The following is a 12,102-nucleotide window of genomic DNA, read 5'->3' on the forward strand; positions in this document are numbered from 1 at the left end:
AGTTTTTGCACCTCAAACATCTGAAGGTATGAGAAAACGGCTTTGTTTACATTCTGCTAATGCCCGTGCTGCGTCTGTACAGGTGAATGAGACCCACGGAGCTGGCACAGCATCCACCCCTTGGGCACAGTGCTGTTAGGAGTCAGTGACTGTTCCCTTGGGCTCCAGTTTAGTAGAACTCAATCCAGTTTTGACTACATTGAAGATTTGTAATAATTCTGGAAAGAGTGGATTTGGAAGAATTGTTTTGAAGATGAGAGTTGGCTCTATGCACACAATTCAAACCTGCAAGTCGTTGCAGGAATGATGGTCGACTCAGGATAATTTTTTTTTTTTAAGATGAAAAAAATTAAAGAGAAGGCCTGGTGGTAAAGCAGCCACAACAGAGTGACAGAGAGGGGCCCGAAATTAAGCAAACAAAATACCCCACCTGTGAGTGTATCTACTTCATTCTGCCCACACCTCACCATGGCCTTGGCTTAAAGGTTTGAGGCCCAGCATGTCAGGTGGCTCATAAGGCCTGAAAACTGATGAGTCTGGCCCCGTTTAATAAGCTGCTGCTGGATGGTTAAACTATGCTTGGTTTACCTGAACTCTGAGAAGGAAGAAATAATACATCCTTTTAAAACTGGTCTAAGTTAATTTTGGTACTTAAAGGGATAAGCTGTCATTTTCTGGAACTTAGGTGTGAAGCAATCCGTTCAGATGATCATGGGTAAATGAAGGGTTAAATCTGATTGCTTCTTTCTGTTCTGATCTCTTGCTCTTCCTGCATTCTCATTCTGTATCCCTTCATTGGTTTTCATGTTTTGGTCACCATGGGAACGAGTTTAGATTTCTCAGGACCCTATTAACCTGGTTCACCGCTTCTGCTCTCTTCCATCTGCCCAGTCCCTTTTCCACAGTATCACTGGATTCATCTTTTAAAGGTGCCCTTCTGACTTGTCAGTCCCCTGCTTAAAATTACATAATTTCCTTATGTCTTAACCTTTAGGAAAAAGCCCAGATTCTGGAGCTCGGCAAACAGCAGCTGCTTTCAGTGTTTCCATTCTCATCTTCTGCCCCGTGCCTTTGAAATGTTCTGTCAGGACACCCTGCTCTTGCTGTACTCTGCCCTCTGCCTGGAGGGCCTTCTTCTGCTCCCTTTGCCAAGCCCAGACCTGTCGGCCGCACTCTACTGAGGATCCGTCTCCTCTGGGAAGTCTCCCAAGATCCTCCCATACGCTTGCACAGCCGTTGACACACTGGATTTCATTTTATTTTTTGTCTTTTTGGGGCCACACACCAGCATATGTAACTTCCCAGGCTAGGGGTCTTAATGGGCCTGCAGCTGCTGACCTACACCCGAGCCACAGCAAAGCCAGATCCTCAACCCAGTGAACAAGGCCAGGGATCAAACCCACATCCTCATGGATACCAGTCAGGTTCATCAGCACAGAGCCACAAGGGGAACTCTGGCACGCTGAATTCTAGTGTTTGCTCACTGTCTGCTCTCTCTTTAGACTTGCAGTCTGTGCCTTCAAGGAGTGCAGTCTTTTTTTTTTTTTTTTTTTTTTTTTTTTTGTCTTTTTGCCTTTTCTTGAGCTGCTCCTGCGGCATATAGAGGTTCCCAGGCCAGGGGTCCAATCGGAGCTGTAGCCACCAGCCTACGCCAGAGCCACAGCAACGTGGGATCCGAGCTGTGTCTGCGACCTACACTGCAGCTCACGGCAACACCGGTTCCCCAACCCACTGGGCAAGGCCAGGGATCGAACCCGCAACCTCATGGGCCCTAGTAGGATTTGTTAAGCACTGCGCCACGACAGGAACTCCAAGGAGTGCAGTCTTATTCATCCTTCATTTCTCTGTACAAAACAGTTTTCATTTAACATAAACTGAATTTATGAAAGTGTTGTTAAAACCTGACTAAATTAAGGCAAGTTTGTATGTTACTTTGGGTTGTGTAGATTCTTATATTTTAGTATCCAATGGGCTTTTGGTTCCAAACTGAGCTGTACCGCTTCCTTCCTTGTCATCTTGGCAAAGCTGCTTAACCTTTCTCAAACTTGGTTCCTCTTCTGCAGCTTTCGATGTTAATAGCAGCATGGTTGGGGTTATTGTGAAGTGAGCTGATAGGATCAGGCAGTGCTCTGTTCATAAATGGCAGCGTGTCCTCCTGTGCTGAAGGGAAGGAAGATGTTTATCTGATAAAGGATGCTGACTATTCGCGGTCAGGACAACATTCTGCATATCTTCGGTCCAGTCTTCTTCTGGGTCAGTGGGCTCTCTGTGGGGCCTGCCTCATCTCACGCGTGTTCTAGATTGGAGAATAAATGATTTGGCCACCCTAACTTAGCTGCTAGAACCTAACCCATACCTCTCACTGCCTTAAGTAGCTTTTGAGCACAGAGGGTGATGGGTGTATTTGTCCTCACAGATTTAGGAGCAGGTGTAGAGGAGAACTAACATGAGCATTCACGGAACAATTCTAATCGGTATGATTCTGAGAATAGCATTAGATATTTAGGGTTCTTGGCGGGCTGGATGGGTCAAGGGAACCTTTTGAGAAGGAAGGGGACGTGGGCCTTGCAAATAGGTAGGTATCCTGTATTTACAAGTCAGGCATGCTTGCTGGCAACTTTTTCCCCCTATTATCCAATGCGCAACCTTTTTATATTCAGATTCCTTTATTCATTGGACAGACATTAGCTAATCCCTTAGCTAAGTCAGCCTCTACTTCAGAAAGTGTTTTTCCGGGTCCGGGAAACTTTACTTCTCCGTTTTCCACCTCTGGTTCTTTCCGCTCTTTGCCGCCTTCCGGATTTCGTGGACCTGTTTTCTCTCTCGAGTCCAAATGGCCAGCCGGTTCCTTCTCTGGTGCCCTCTGGACTCGCGTTTGGGACGCTGAGGGACACAGCACCCCCGCATCCACGTGGTGGTCTCCACGGAATATTCCACAGCGAATGTTGCGGGACAGGCGGCGGGCCTCTGTTTGAAGCTGATGGGAACCCGTTTTCCGAGGACGGATGTTTGGCAAAACCAACTCCGCACGAGTCCTGTGCTGTGGTCTGCGGAGAGCGGCCTTCCGAGCGCCTCTGTGCAGCCGCCTCGGGGACTCGGAGTCCGGGTGCTGAGCGGGCTCGTGGGCGCGCAGCGGCCTTGCCTCCGGCCGCGGACCCGGACCCCGTCCCTCGGAGGCCCGTCCCTCGGAGGCTCGGGGCTGCGGCCCAAACGGAGCAGAGCTGGGGAGCGTAGCTGGGTCAGAGCCGCCTCATCCCGTGGCCAAAAGACTCCACGTAGGCCTTCGGGGACGGGACGGGTCAAGTCATCTCTATGCGGGAAATTTAATCCTTTGAACATTAAACGTCTTTCAAATGGCTGTGCTTTGGGGGTTTGTTCTTTGCACATGTGTGGAGAGTGTGTGTCCTTGCTGCAGCACCAACAAGTCCTAGAAAGTATACTCATCTGTAAGTGGGCAGTTCCTTCTGCGTAATTGAATACATTGTCTTGTGGTGTTGCGGAAACCGCAAAAACCATGGCAACGGAAGGAGACAAACAGCACTGGGAGACATGGAAAAGCAAGGTTTATTCAGCACCGGTGCGGGCTCAGAGGCGTCACCTCCAGAGTCTGAGCACCAGGTCTCTGTTCTCAGTAACTTCTATACACTACAGGGTCTTGATTTTCCCATGTAAGCATCACGGACCTCTGCCATCCCCAGGCAGACAGTGTTCCTCCCTAAGAAACTGAGCAAAGCAAGGTTACAGAAGCGGGACTGATCAGCAATGCTGGGTACCTGATTAGCAGGGCTGCTGGCTTGGACAGAGGGCACACAGTTGTTACATTATTACAAGAAGGGTGGCATAGTGATGAGCACAGCTGGAAAGGCTTGCAGCTGCCTTCTTAGCCAAGGGGGGTTGTTCTTTAGTTAAAACTCCATTTCAGTGGAACGTCTGCTTTTCCGCACAAGAATCCGTGTTGCTCAGCAAAACGGTCGCCTTTTTTACAATGGCAGGACTTTATGCTCAAGAAAATTACTGCCTTGTTCACACACGTTTTTGGTTACAGTTTTGTCACAGCTCAGAAATAGTGGGGTACCTCGGAACCTCGGGACAATTTTTATTCTAGATTTATTACTAGGTTGTGAGAATATGATTATTGACACTGTCTGTGGAAATATTTGAGACACATACAGTTCTCTGTTTCACCGATTTCTCAAAACACGGGTACTAGTCAGATCCGTGACCCCAGAGTTCCTGTCGTGGCTTAGCGGACACAAATCTATCTGACTAGTATCCATGTTTGGAGAAATCAGTGAAACAGATAACATTTTAGATTGTTGTTGGGTTAAAAGTCATCCTAAAATCCTTATTTTTACAATATATTAATTTTGTTTACCTTTATGATAAGACACAGCAACTTGTAAGTGATGAAGCAGAAATACGTATGATAAATGTGATAAAACTTATAGAAAATTTATATAAATAGCTGCCCGTAGCCCACAAAGCCAGGCAAGAGCTCATTTAAAATACTGATCGGGGGCTGCCATCGTGGCCCAGCAGGAAAAACCTGATTAGTAACCGTGAGGGCCAGGTTCGATCCCTGGCCCCTCTCTGTGGGTTAAGGATCCAGCGTTGCCGTGAGCTGTGGCATAGGTCGCAGATGCAGCTCAGGTCCCCTGTTGCTGTGGCTGTGGTGTAGGCCAGCAGCTGCAGCTCCCATTCCACCCCTAGCCTGGAAACTTCCTTATGCTGTGGGTGCGGCCCTAAGAAGCAAAACAAACGAAAGAATACTGATCCAAACTGAATCTTGTCTCATAAAGTGTTTCCTGTAAGTTGAAGATCCCTATTGTCTTATACTAAGTTTTCAACTTTTATTTTCAGTGTAGGACCTATTTTTCTTTTAATGATCCCTGAAAGATGAGTCAGGGGTGACCAAGTAGAGAGCAGCAGTCTGTTCCTCATGCGCATGAACGGCGCTGAGCCTTGAGTCTCCTCCTTCAGTCGTTGCCTAGCTTTACAAGGCTTGCAGCTGCCACGGAGTCAGGGTGCAGAGAAACAGATCTCCAAACGGATGGCTGAAAGGTGCCGGATCAGTCAGTAGATGAGAATTCTCTGGATCGCAGTGACTTATCCAGGCATATTCTTCCTCTCCTTTGGGTTGGTTTTTCAGTTGATTTTGTGTCTGCATACGTTTTCAATTCTTCTGGGCTACAGATAGCTCAAAATTTGTTATGCCCTAATAGCAGATGTTGCATGCATGCAACATTCAAGGAGATTGTCTTAGACTCTCTCTATCTTATTCAGCAGTCCTAGTTTCACATGAGTTGCTGGTATATAAAAAATATGAGCATGCTTTTCATTGGCGTGTATTCTAAATATCCATCTTTCCGGAATAGACAAAAATAGATGTGTTTTTATAGACATTTTTAAAGATTTCTGAATAGCTAATACTGTGAAAAATTTTCAGCCTATAATTGCACATCTACTTAAAGTATTGAAAAATCTTGAACATGTGTTTTATGATATATATATAAATATAAATTACAGAGAGGTAAAATACCTGAAAAAATGCAGAAAACCTTACATACAGCATTTGCTTTTATATAAACAGAAAGGGAGACACGTTGTCACATGTTAGAGTTGTTAAAATATAGCCTTGATGATTTTGCTAGACCGTGGTGTAGGTCGCAGACGTGGCTCAGATCTGGTGTTGCTGTGGCTGTGGTGCAGGCCAGCGGCTGTAGCTCCAATTAGACCCCTAGCCTGGGAACCTCCATGTGCCGCAGGTGCGGCCCTAAAAAGACAGACAGACAGACAGAAAGAAGAAAGAAAGAAATAGCAGGCCTTTTGGAAAGTGTAAGGAAACTGTCAGTCATGGAATGGTTGTACTATGCAATTTTGATACTATTTTGAATTAATATCCTGAGTGCAGTTTATAATTTCAGTTTTGTCTGTGAAATATTACTTTTACACATATTTAGGATTTTTATCTTATAGCATAGTAATAGAAAAAAGAGAAACCACTGAAATGATTTTAATACCTGAAATATTTCCTAGCTTTCAGCTTATGCGGAGAGGTTGTAGAAGCCGCCGATAGATCCATTTGCTGAATTCATGGAGAAGCCTGCAGTTGATGGAAGTCGTTCAGAAGAACTCCCTGCCGCTTCTGAAAGAGGACCAGAGAAAGAGCATTTACCACAGCGTGCCGGTGAAAATCATCTCTGCTGGTATTTTCAGCAATAGCAGGGAATATCCTAATTTTTTGATTTCCACGTTTCATGTTTTGTCCACATTGTAAATTATTGAATCAAACACAGCATTCTTGTGAGAATACCTCCTTCTAGCCTATTAATTCATATTTATTTAATCTGATTACAAATGTACCCATTTAGCAGAATTTGGCCAATTATTTTGGAATTTTAATGATAACAATTAAGAATTAAAAGCTCCCTAGGAAGAATTTGTAAAGTACATAGCTCTGTAACTGAGGCAGATGAAGCTACACGCACCGTGGAATATCGGAAATACAGCCAGCGCGTCCTAATTCACCGTCGTTTGGCATATGCTGCTTTTTAGCAAATGCCTGCCGCAGTTTGCTTCTTGACAGTGGTGAAGACACTGGTTATTTGTGTGATTCATTGCTTCCCCAGATGACGGTAAAATACCGTTACGGTTGCTCTGGGTGTGGCCTAGTTCAGCTTCCAGGTTAGCTTGTTTAAATGAAGATGATGTTTGGTCGTATATAATCATTCTTGACTTCTTGTGTCCGTGGTTTTAATTATGAGAATTGTCTTTTGTAGACAGTATCTTCCTTGGCCCATCATTTTAAGCCCGTGGTGCTTAAGAATACAATCTGCTTTTTGATATGGCCTCTAAGATCCCGTTAACTGTTGCTGAGCTATCATATCATGTCCCGTAATAGAAAAAAGACGTCAATTAAAGATACAATGCTTTCTTATGGCTTGAAATTTTATTTATAAATATTGAAAAAGCACCTTCAGACTTAATCATACATAGATTTTTAGTTTACATAACTTTGTGCTTATAGAAAAATAAAGTGTCAATGAAATAGATTAGTGAAGGTATTCGCAAAAGTTCTTTAGACTCCAAGTGCTACTCTTCTGAGTCACTTTTTAACTTGGAGTCGTCCTTGCTGTTAAGAGAGCAGGTGATGTGGTATTTCTCAGGAACATCTATAGCAGGAATGAAATGTGTTGGTGATGGGCTCCTGCACACAACATACAGCAAGCCTGTGCTGGAGTCTTGCTTCTAGAATGTTGGTAAACATTCTTTCTTTCCCAGCTCCTTCAACCCCTCCCTGCGCCCCTCTGTCACTGGGGGTTAAAACAGCGCTGCACCCCCTCTCTGGGGTGCTCTTCAGGACAGTGCCCGCATTCTGTAAGTTTGGGGCTGTGCTGGAAAGACAGCTTCCAGGCTGACAAGGGTGGTGGGAAGCATCCTGATTTCAGGGTGTAAGCGTGGAGGCGCCCTGTGCCCCAGGGCGTCCCTCAGTGGCACACAGTGGTGTCTGCAGGCAAAACATAAGCCAGAAAGCAAGTGCTCTGAGTTTTGTTTTGAATGCTGATGTATTATAAAGCCAAATGTGAAGGATTTTTAGGTCTCTGGAGAGGTTCAGTTTTCTGAGTTCCATTTGTTTAGCTTACACATTCTTCTGGAGGAATTTTTTTGTGCAGAACAGTACGTTTCAGGAAAGGGTTTTGGAGGAAGGTCTTGGAGGACACATCTTTTGGTTTTGGAGTGAGGAAGAAGGAAGGGAAGAGAAAAGACACAAACACATTCGCGCAAATGGTTTGACAACTGGAGACAGGAGGTTGAGTGATTACCAGCCACCAGCGCGGTGGCGGTGGGGCCTCGCCGTGTTTTACGTGTCTTCACGTGTTGACAGCTGTCTGGCCCTGTAGACAGACTACGGAAGCAAAGGAAAAAATCCTTCGTCGTTAGTGACAGTGGGCTGTCGCGTTCTGCGGAGCAGCACACAGGACGGTGATAGTCAGTCAGTCAGGCTGTGCTCTGTTTGCATGAGACGCAGAACTCGTTTATGCCATGGCTTTAACTTACACTTTAATGGTGCACATCTCACTAGTCTAAAGCAGGACCTGCTGAATGAGAAGCCGGACCTGGAAGCAACGTTTGAGAAAGCCGAGGTGGCAGCTCCTTCTGTGGAATTGCTTTTGCCGATAATCAAGGACACCGTTGAAGAGGTTGGTGTGGCAAAGTGTGAGTACTTGTGAGCATGTAACCCAGTGAGAAGCTCGGCTGATGCTCTGCCCTGACTGAGGTCTCACTTCCTGTGATGGTTATGCTCACGTACTGGTATTTGATGTAAAAATGCAGGTTCGTCAGCCTTCTTGATTCCTGTATCATTAACTGCAGTTCTTTCCTTGGTGATAATCTCAGGCACGCACTTGATGAGAGGCTGAGTTAGAAACTGTGTACCTTGGTGCCTGACGTAGCTGGAGTTCAACTAGAGTCAGCTTTCTCAAGAGTGAATTTAAAACCAAAATATTCGGAGGTCCCATCGTGGCGCAGTGGTTAACGAATCCAACTAGGAACCATGACATTGTGGGTTCGATCCCTGGCCTTGCTCAGTGGGTTGAGGATCTGGCGTTGCCGTGAGCTGTGGTGTAGGTCGCAGACGTGGCTCGGATCCCATGTTGCTGTGGCTCTGGCATAGGCTGGCTACAGCTACAGCTCCAATTAGACCCCTATGCCATGGGTGGGGCCCTAGAAAAGGCAATAAATAAATAAATAAAACGAAGATATTCTTAGAGGTGAAATAATTATTTTCTATAGAATCATGCAAGATGGAAACCACTATTCTAAAATTTCAGTGTACTCAAGTTTGAGTTAAGGGCAAAAATTAGATTCTATTTTATTTGTTTTATTAGAATAAAAGCCTGAAGTACTTTAGAGTTCAAGCCCTTATTTTGGTTTCATTTTACTTTAGTTACCATGTAACAGATACTCTTTACTGTTAATAAACTTGACACATTTACTGCTACTGCATGCAAAAGAATGATTGTGTTACTGGGAAAAATTATTCTTTGGTATTAAACAGTAGTGTTGTATTTTAGAGTGTCTTAATGCTGTGTCTTAAAATGTATATGTAGTTCTTACATCTTGTCAGGCTAATCTTTCTGCATCTAAGTTGAAGATTTCTAAATGGAAGGACATATTAACACAGGAATTAGTGCCTTTTGAACGTGTAAAACTTTAGACCATCTCCTTAGATAGAATACCAACAAGTAAGAAATACTAAGCACTGTTTTAATAGTGACATTTCTCACTCAAAGGTTATGTTACTTCTTGAGCTGTAAAATTAAAATATTGATACATTTGAAGTGGAAATGATTCTTGAATTTTTCTTTGAAATAGCAACCATTAACCCCTACTTCCAATGTTCATTTTTTTTCTCACAAAAGCAGCGTATTTTTATAGAAAATACATTTTTATGTTTTTATTTTCAATCTCAGAAACTTTCACTATTTATTATACTTCATTTTTGTTGATTACAGTAAAATCCTCTTAGAGAAGGTCCCTGTGGTGCAGTGGGTTAAGGATCCATCCTTGTCACTGCAGTGTCTTGGGTTCGATCTCTGGCCTGGGAACTTCCACATGCCCCACAGGTGTAGCCAAAAGAAAAAGTACTCTTAGAATTTAAGCCCTTGTGTACTTCATATTTATACATTCATGTGTTCCTTTTTAAACAGCTTCTTTGAGGTATGATTTATATACCATCCATTTACCCGTTTAAAGTGCACTTCGGTGCTTTTTAGTGTATTCGCAGCATTGTGTAGCCATCCCCACTGTCAGCCTCAGAGCGTTTTTGTCACTGCAGGAAGAGACCGTTGGCCTTTGCAGTTGTATTTCCCATTCCCACCTCCCCTCCTTAGCCTGTTAGCTACTGTTTCTGCAGCTGTGGATTTGCTGGTTTCAAATATTTCTCATAAATGGAATCATATAATATGTATGATCCTTGAAATGAATTACCATTTTTCTGTGTTCTCATTTAAAATATCTACATGGGGAGTTCCCGTTGTGGCATAGCAGAAAAGAATCCAACTAGGATCCATGAGGATGAGGGTTCAATCCCTAGCCTCACTCAGTGGGTTGAGGATCTGGCACTGCCGTGAGCTGTGGTGTAGTTGCAGATGTGGCTCGCATCTGGCATTGCTGTGGCTGCGGGGTAGGCTGGCAGCTGCAGCTCCAATCATCTCTAGCCTGTGTGGCTGTTAAAGCAACCCCCCCCCCAATACACACACACACACACACACACACACACACACACACACACACACACAATTCTGTTACTGATTTATTGTAATTCTTAAAAAAATTTCTTTTTGCTAGACTTTAAGTGGCTTATAATTTTTACCTATTTACAAATAGCATTTTTACCTATTTACAAGCAGAGCCTCCTTTATATTCAAAATTTGGGGGATTTTTATGTCATTGACTTGTTGAGGCTTTACTTAGAAATAAATTTGGTAAATTCATAAATTGTAGACAAAGCTTAATTTGGAACACTTAGGTAGAAGCCTTCCTATGGTTAACTTTAAAACAACAATCCCCTGAACTGTGCAGAGTAGCGTCCACATTCATTTCTTAAGTGACGCTTATTCCATGTTCTGCTTTTTTATGTGGAGAAACATATTTTGTGGACACTGATTTATAACATCTTTTTTCCACAGATAGGGAATTGTTTACCCAGCTTGCTAGAGAAGCTAACTGATCATGAAAACGAAAACGCTGTAAGTCTTTTTATACTTTGCTGTCTCTTCCAACATTTTTTGTTTGTACACTGGTTGGTTTTATAAAAAGCCAATATTATCCAAGTTGTGATGTTTCTAACTTTACATTATTTTGCTGAAGAATCTTAAGAAGGAGGTACTTGCAAAGGAGACCTATATCCAGGAACTTTCTTGTCTGTTTCAGAATGAAAAGGTAAGACATTTTGAGTTTAATTCATCATATTTCCTTAATATTGATTCCCTCCTTCTCTTCTTTCCCTACTGGCCCTCATATCGTCAGAAATACACATAGAAAGTGTTTAGTGTTTTATAGGTTTTATGTAATCAAATATAACACCTTGATTTTTTAAAATTGTTTCTCCTTTTTAGATTTTTATGGGGTTTCAGTCAGGGTACTTGGCATAAGTTAGGGACCTATGTGTAAATTTGCATTTCAGTTTGGCTATAAATTAAGGAATTTTGGTATTTGTCAGAGTGTTTTAGATATACCTATAATTTACTTAGGAGGATAGATAGGAACTTTTAAAAAGAGATAATTGGAAGTTATTAAATAAAAAGGACGGGAGAAAACATCCCTCTGGTTTTATGCACGGTCCACTGGTGAGGATTATCTGGAGGCCTTACTGGTTAAGGACCTGGCATTGTCGCTACGGACAGGTTCGATCCCTGGCCTGGGAACTTCTTCCTGCCACTGGCGCGACCAGAACAGAGACAGTCCCTTGGCAGTGGAGGGAGAGTTGGGACTCTTCTGTAAATGGCATCTTGTCTTTACCAACTTCCTAGGCCATGTCTAAGTCCTGTAAAGTTTAACATTGTGGAGAAAATACAGCAACTAACACACTGTTTTGTTTTCTCGGTTGCAGGCAAATGCTCTGAAGGCGCATCGTTTTTCACAGTCAGTAGAAGTAGTACATGAACGACTGCAGTTCCAAATTCATAAAAAGGAAGCAGAGAACGATAAATTAAAAGAATACATAAAGGTTATAAATACCCATCCATTTTTATAGTTTAAGTGATAAGATTAATGAACGACAGTAACACCCTTAATTCTGGAATTTAGTGGTTTTGAAACACTTCCGTTTATGCGCTGCCATGGGAAATACATAGTTGAGGCTTCAGACGTCTGGTCTAAGGATTTGGCTCCAAATTCCAGTATAAAAACGCTGTCTCGGTACCAATCTAGGAAGGATTTGTAGAGCTCGTCTTTAAAGAGCTCCCATTATTAATTTATGTTCATTGTGGAAAATTTGTTAAATAGGAAAGAGAAAATTAAGATACCAAAACCTTAGCGTTTGGTATGCGGCCGTCATCTTTCATGCAGCTACGCATGTACATACTTGTCTCACGCGGA

The 12,102-nt window shown here is 43.2% G+C and overlaps 1 protein-coding gene across 27 annotated transcripts in view; it reads left to right on the forward strand.

The window, feature by feature from the left end:
* ODF2L (outer dense fiber of sperm tails 2 like) overlaps positions 1 to 12,102 on the forward strand; it is a 604,788-nt gene that overhangs the window by 519,568 nt on the left and 73,118 nt on the right. For 18 of the 27 annotated variants that reach the window (XR_014844935.1, XR_014844933.1, XR_002343749.2 and 15 more), the window contains 5 exons: positions 6,037 to 6,206; positions 8,084 to 8,201; positions 10,692 to 10,751; positions 10,873 to 10,944; positions 11,615 to 11,731. Coding sequence is in view for 18 of the 27 variants with exons in the window: in XM_085024219.1 (XP_084880345.1) it covers positions 6,094 to 6,206; positions 8,084 to 8,201; positions 10,692 to 10,751; positions 10,873 to 10,944; positions 11,615 to 11,731 (480 nt within the window). In the remaining 9 variants the exon portion in view is untranslated. Of the gene's footprint in view, positions 1 to 610; positions 716 to 6,036; positions 6,229 to 8,073; positions 8,202 to 10,691; positions 10,752 to 10,872; positions 10,945 to 11,614; positions 11,732 to 12,102 lie in introns of those variants that run through there. The other 9 variants (XM_085024220.1, XM_085024215.1, XM_085024216.1 and 6 more) reach the window with 5 other exon arrangements.

The sequence above is a fragment of the Sus scrofa genome, chromosome 4, assembly GCF_054392235.1.
Source record: "Sus scrofa isolate SSC_HxYL_T2T_F1_AM1 chromosome 4, Sscrofa_HxYL_maternal_Yorkshire_Landrace_v2.0, whole genome shotgun sequence".
NCBI lineage: Eukaryota > Metazoa > Chordata > Mammalia > Artiodactyla > Suidae > Sus > Sus scrofa.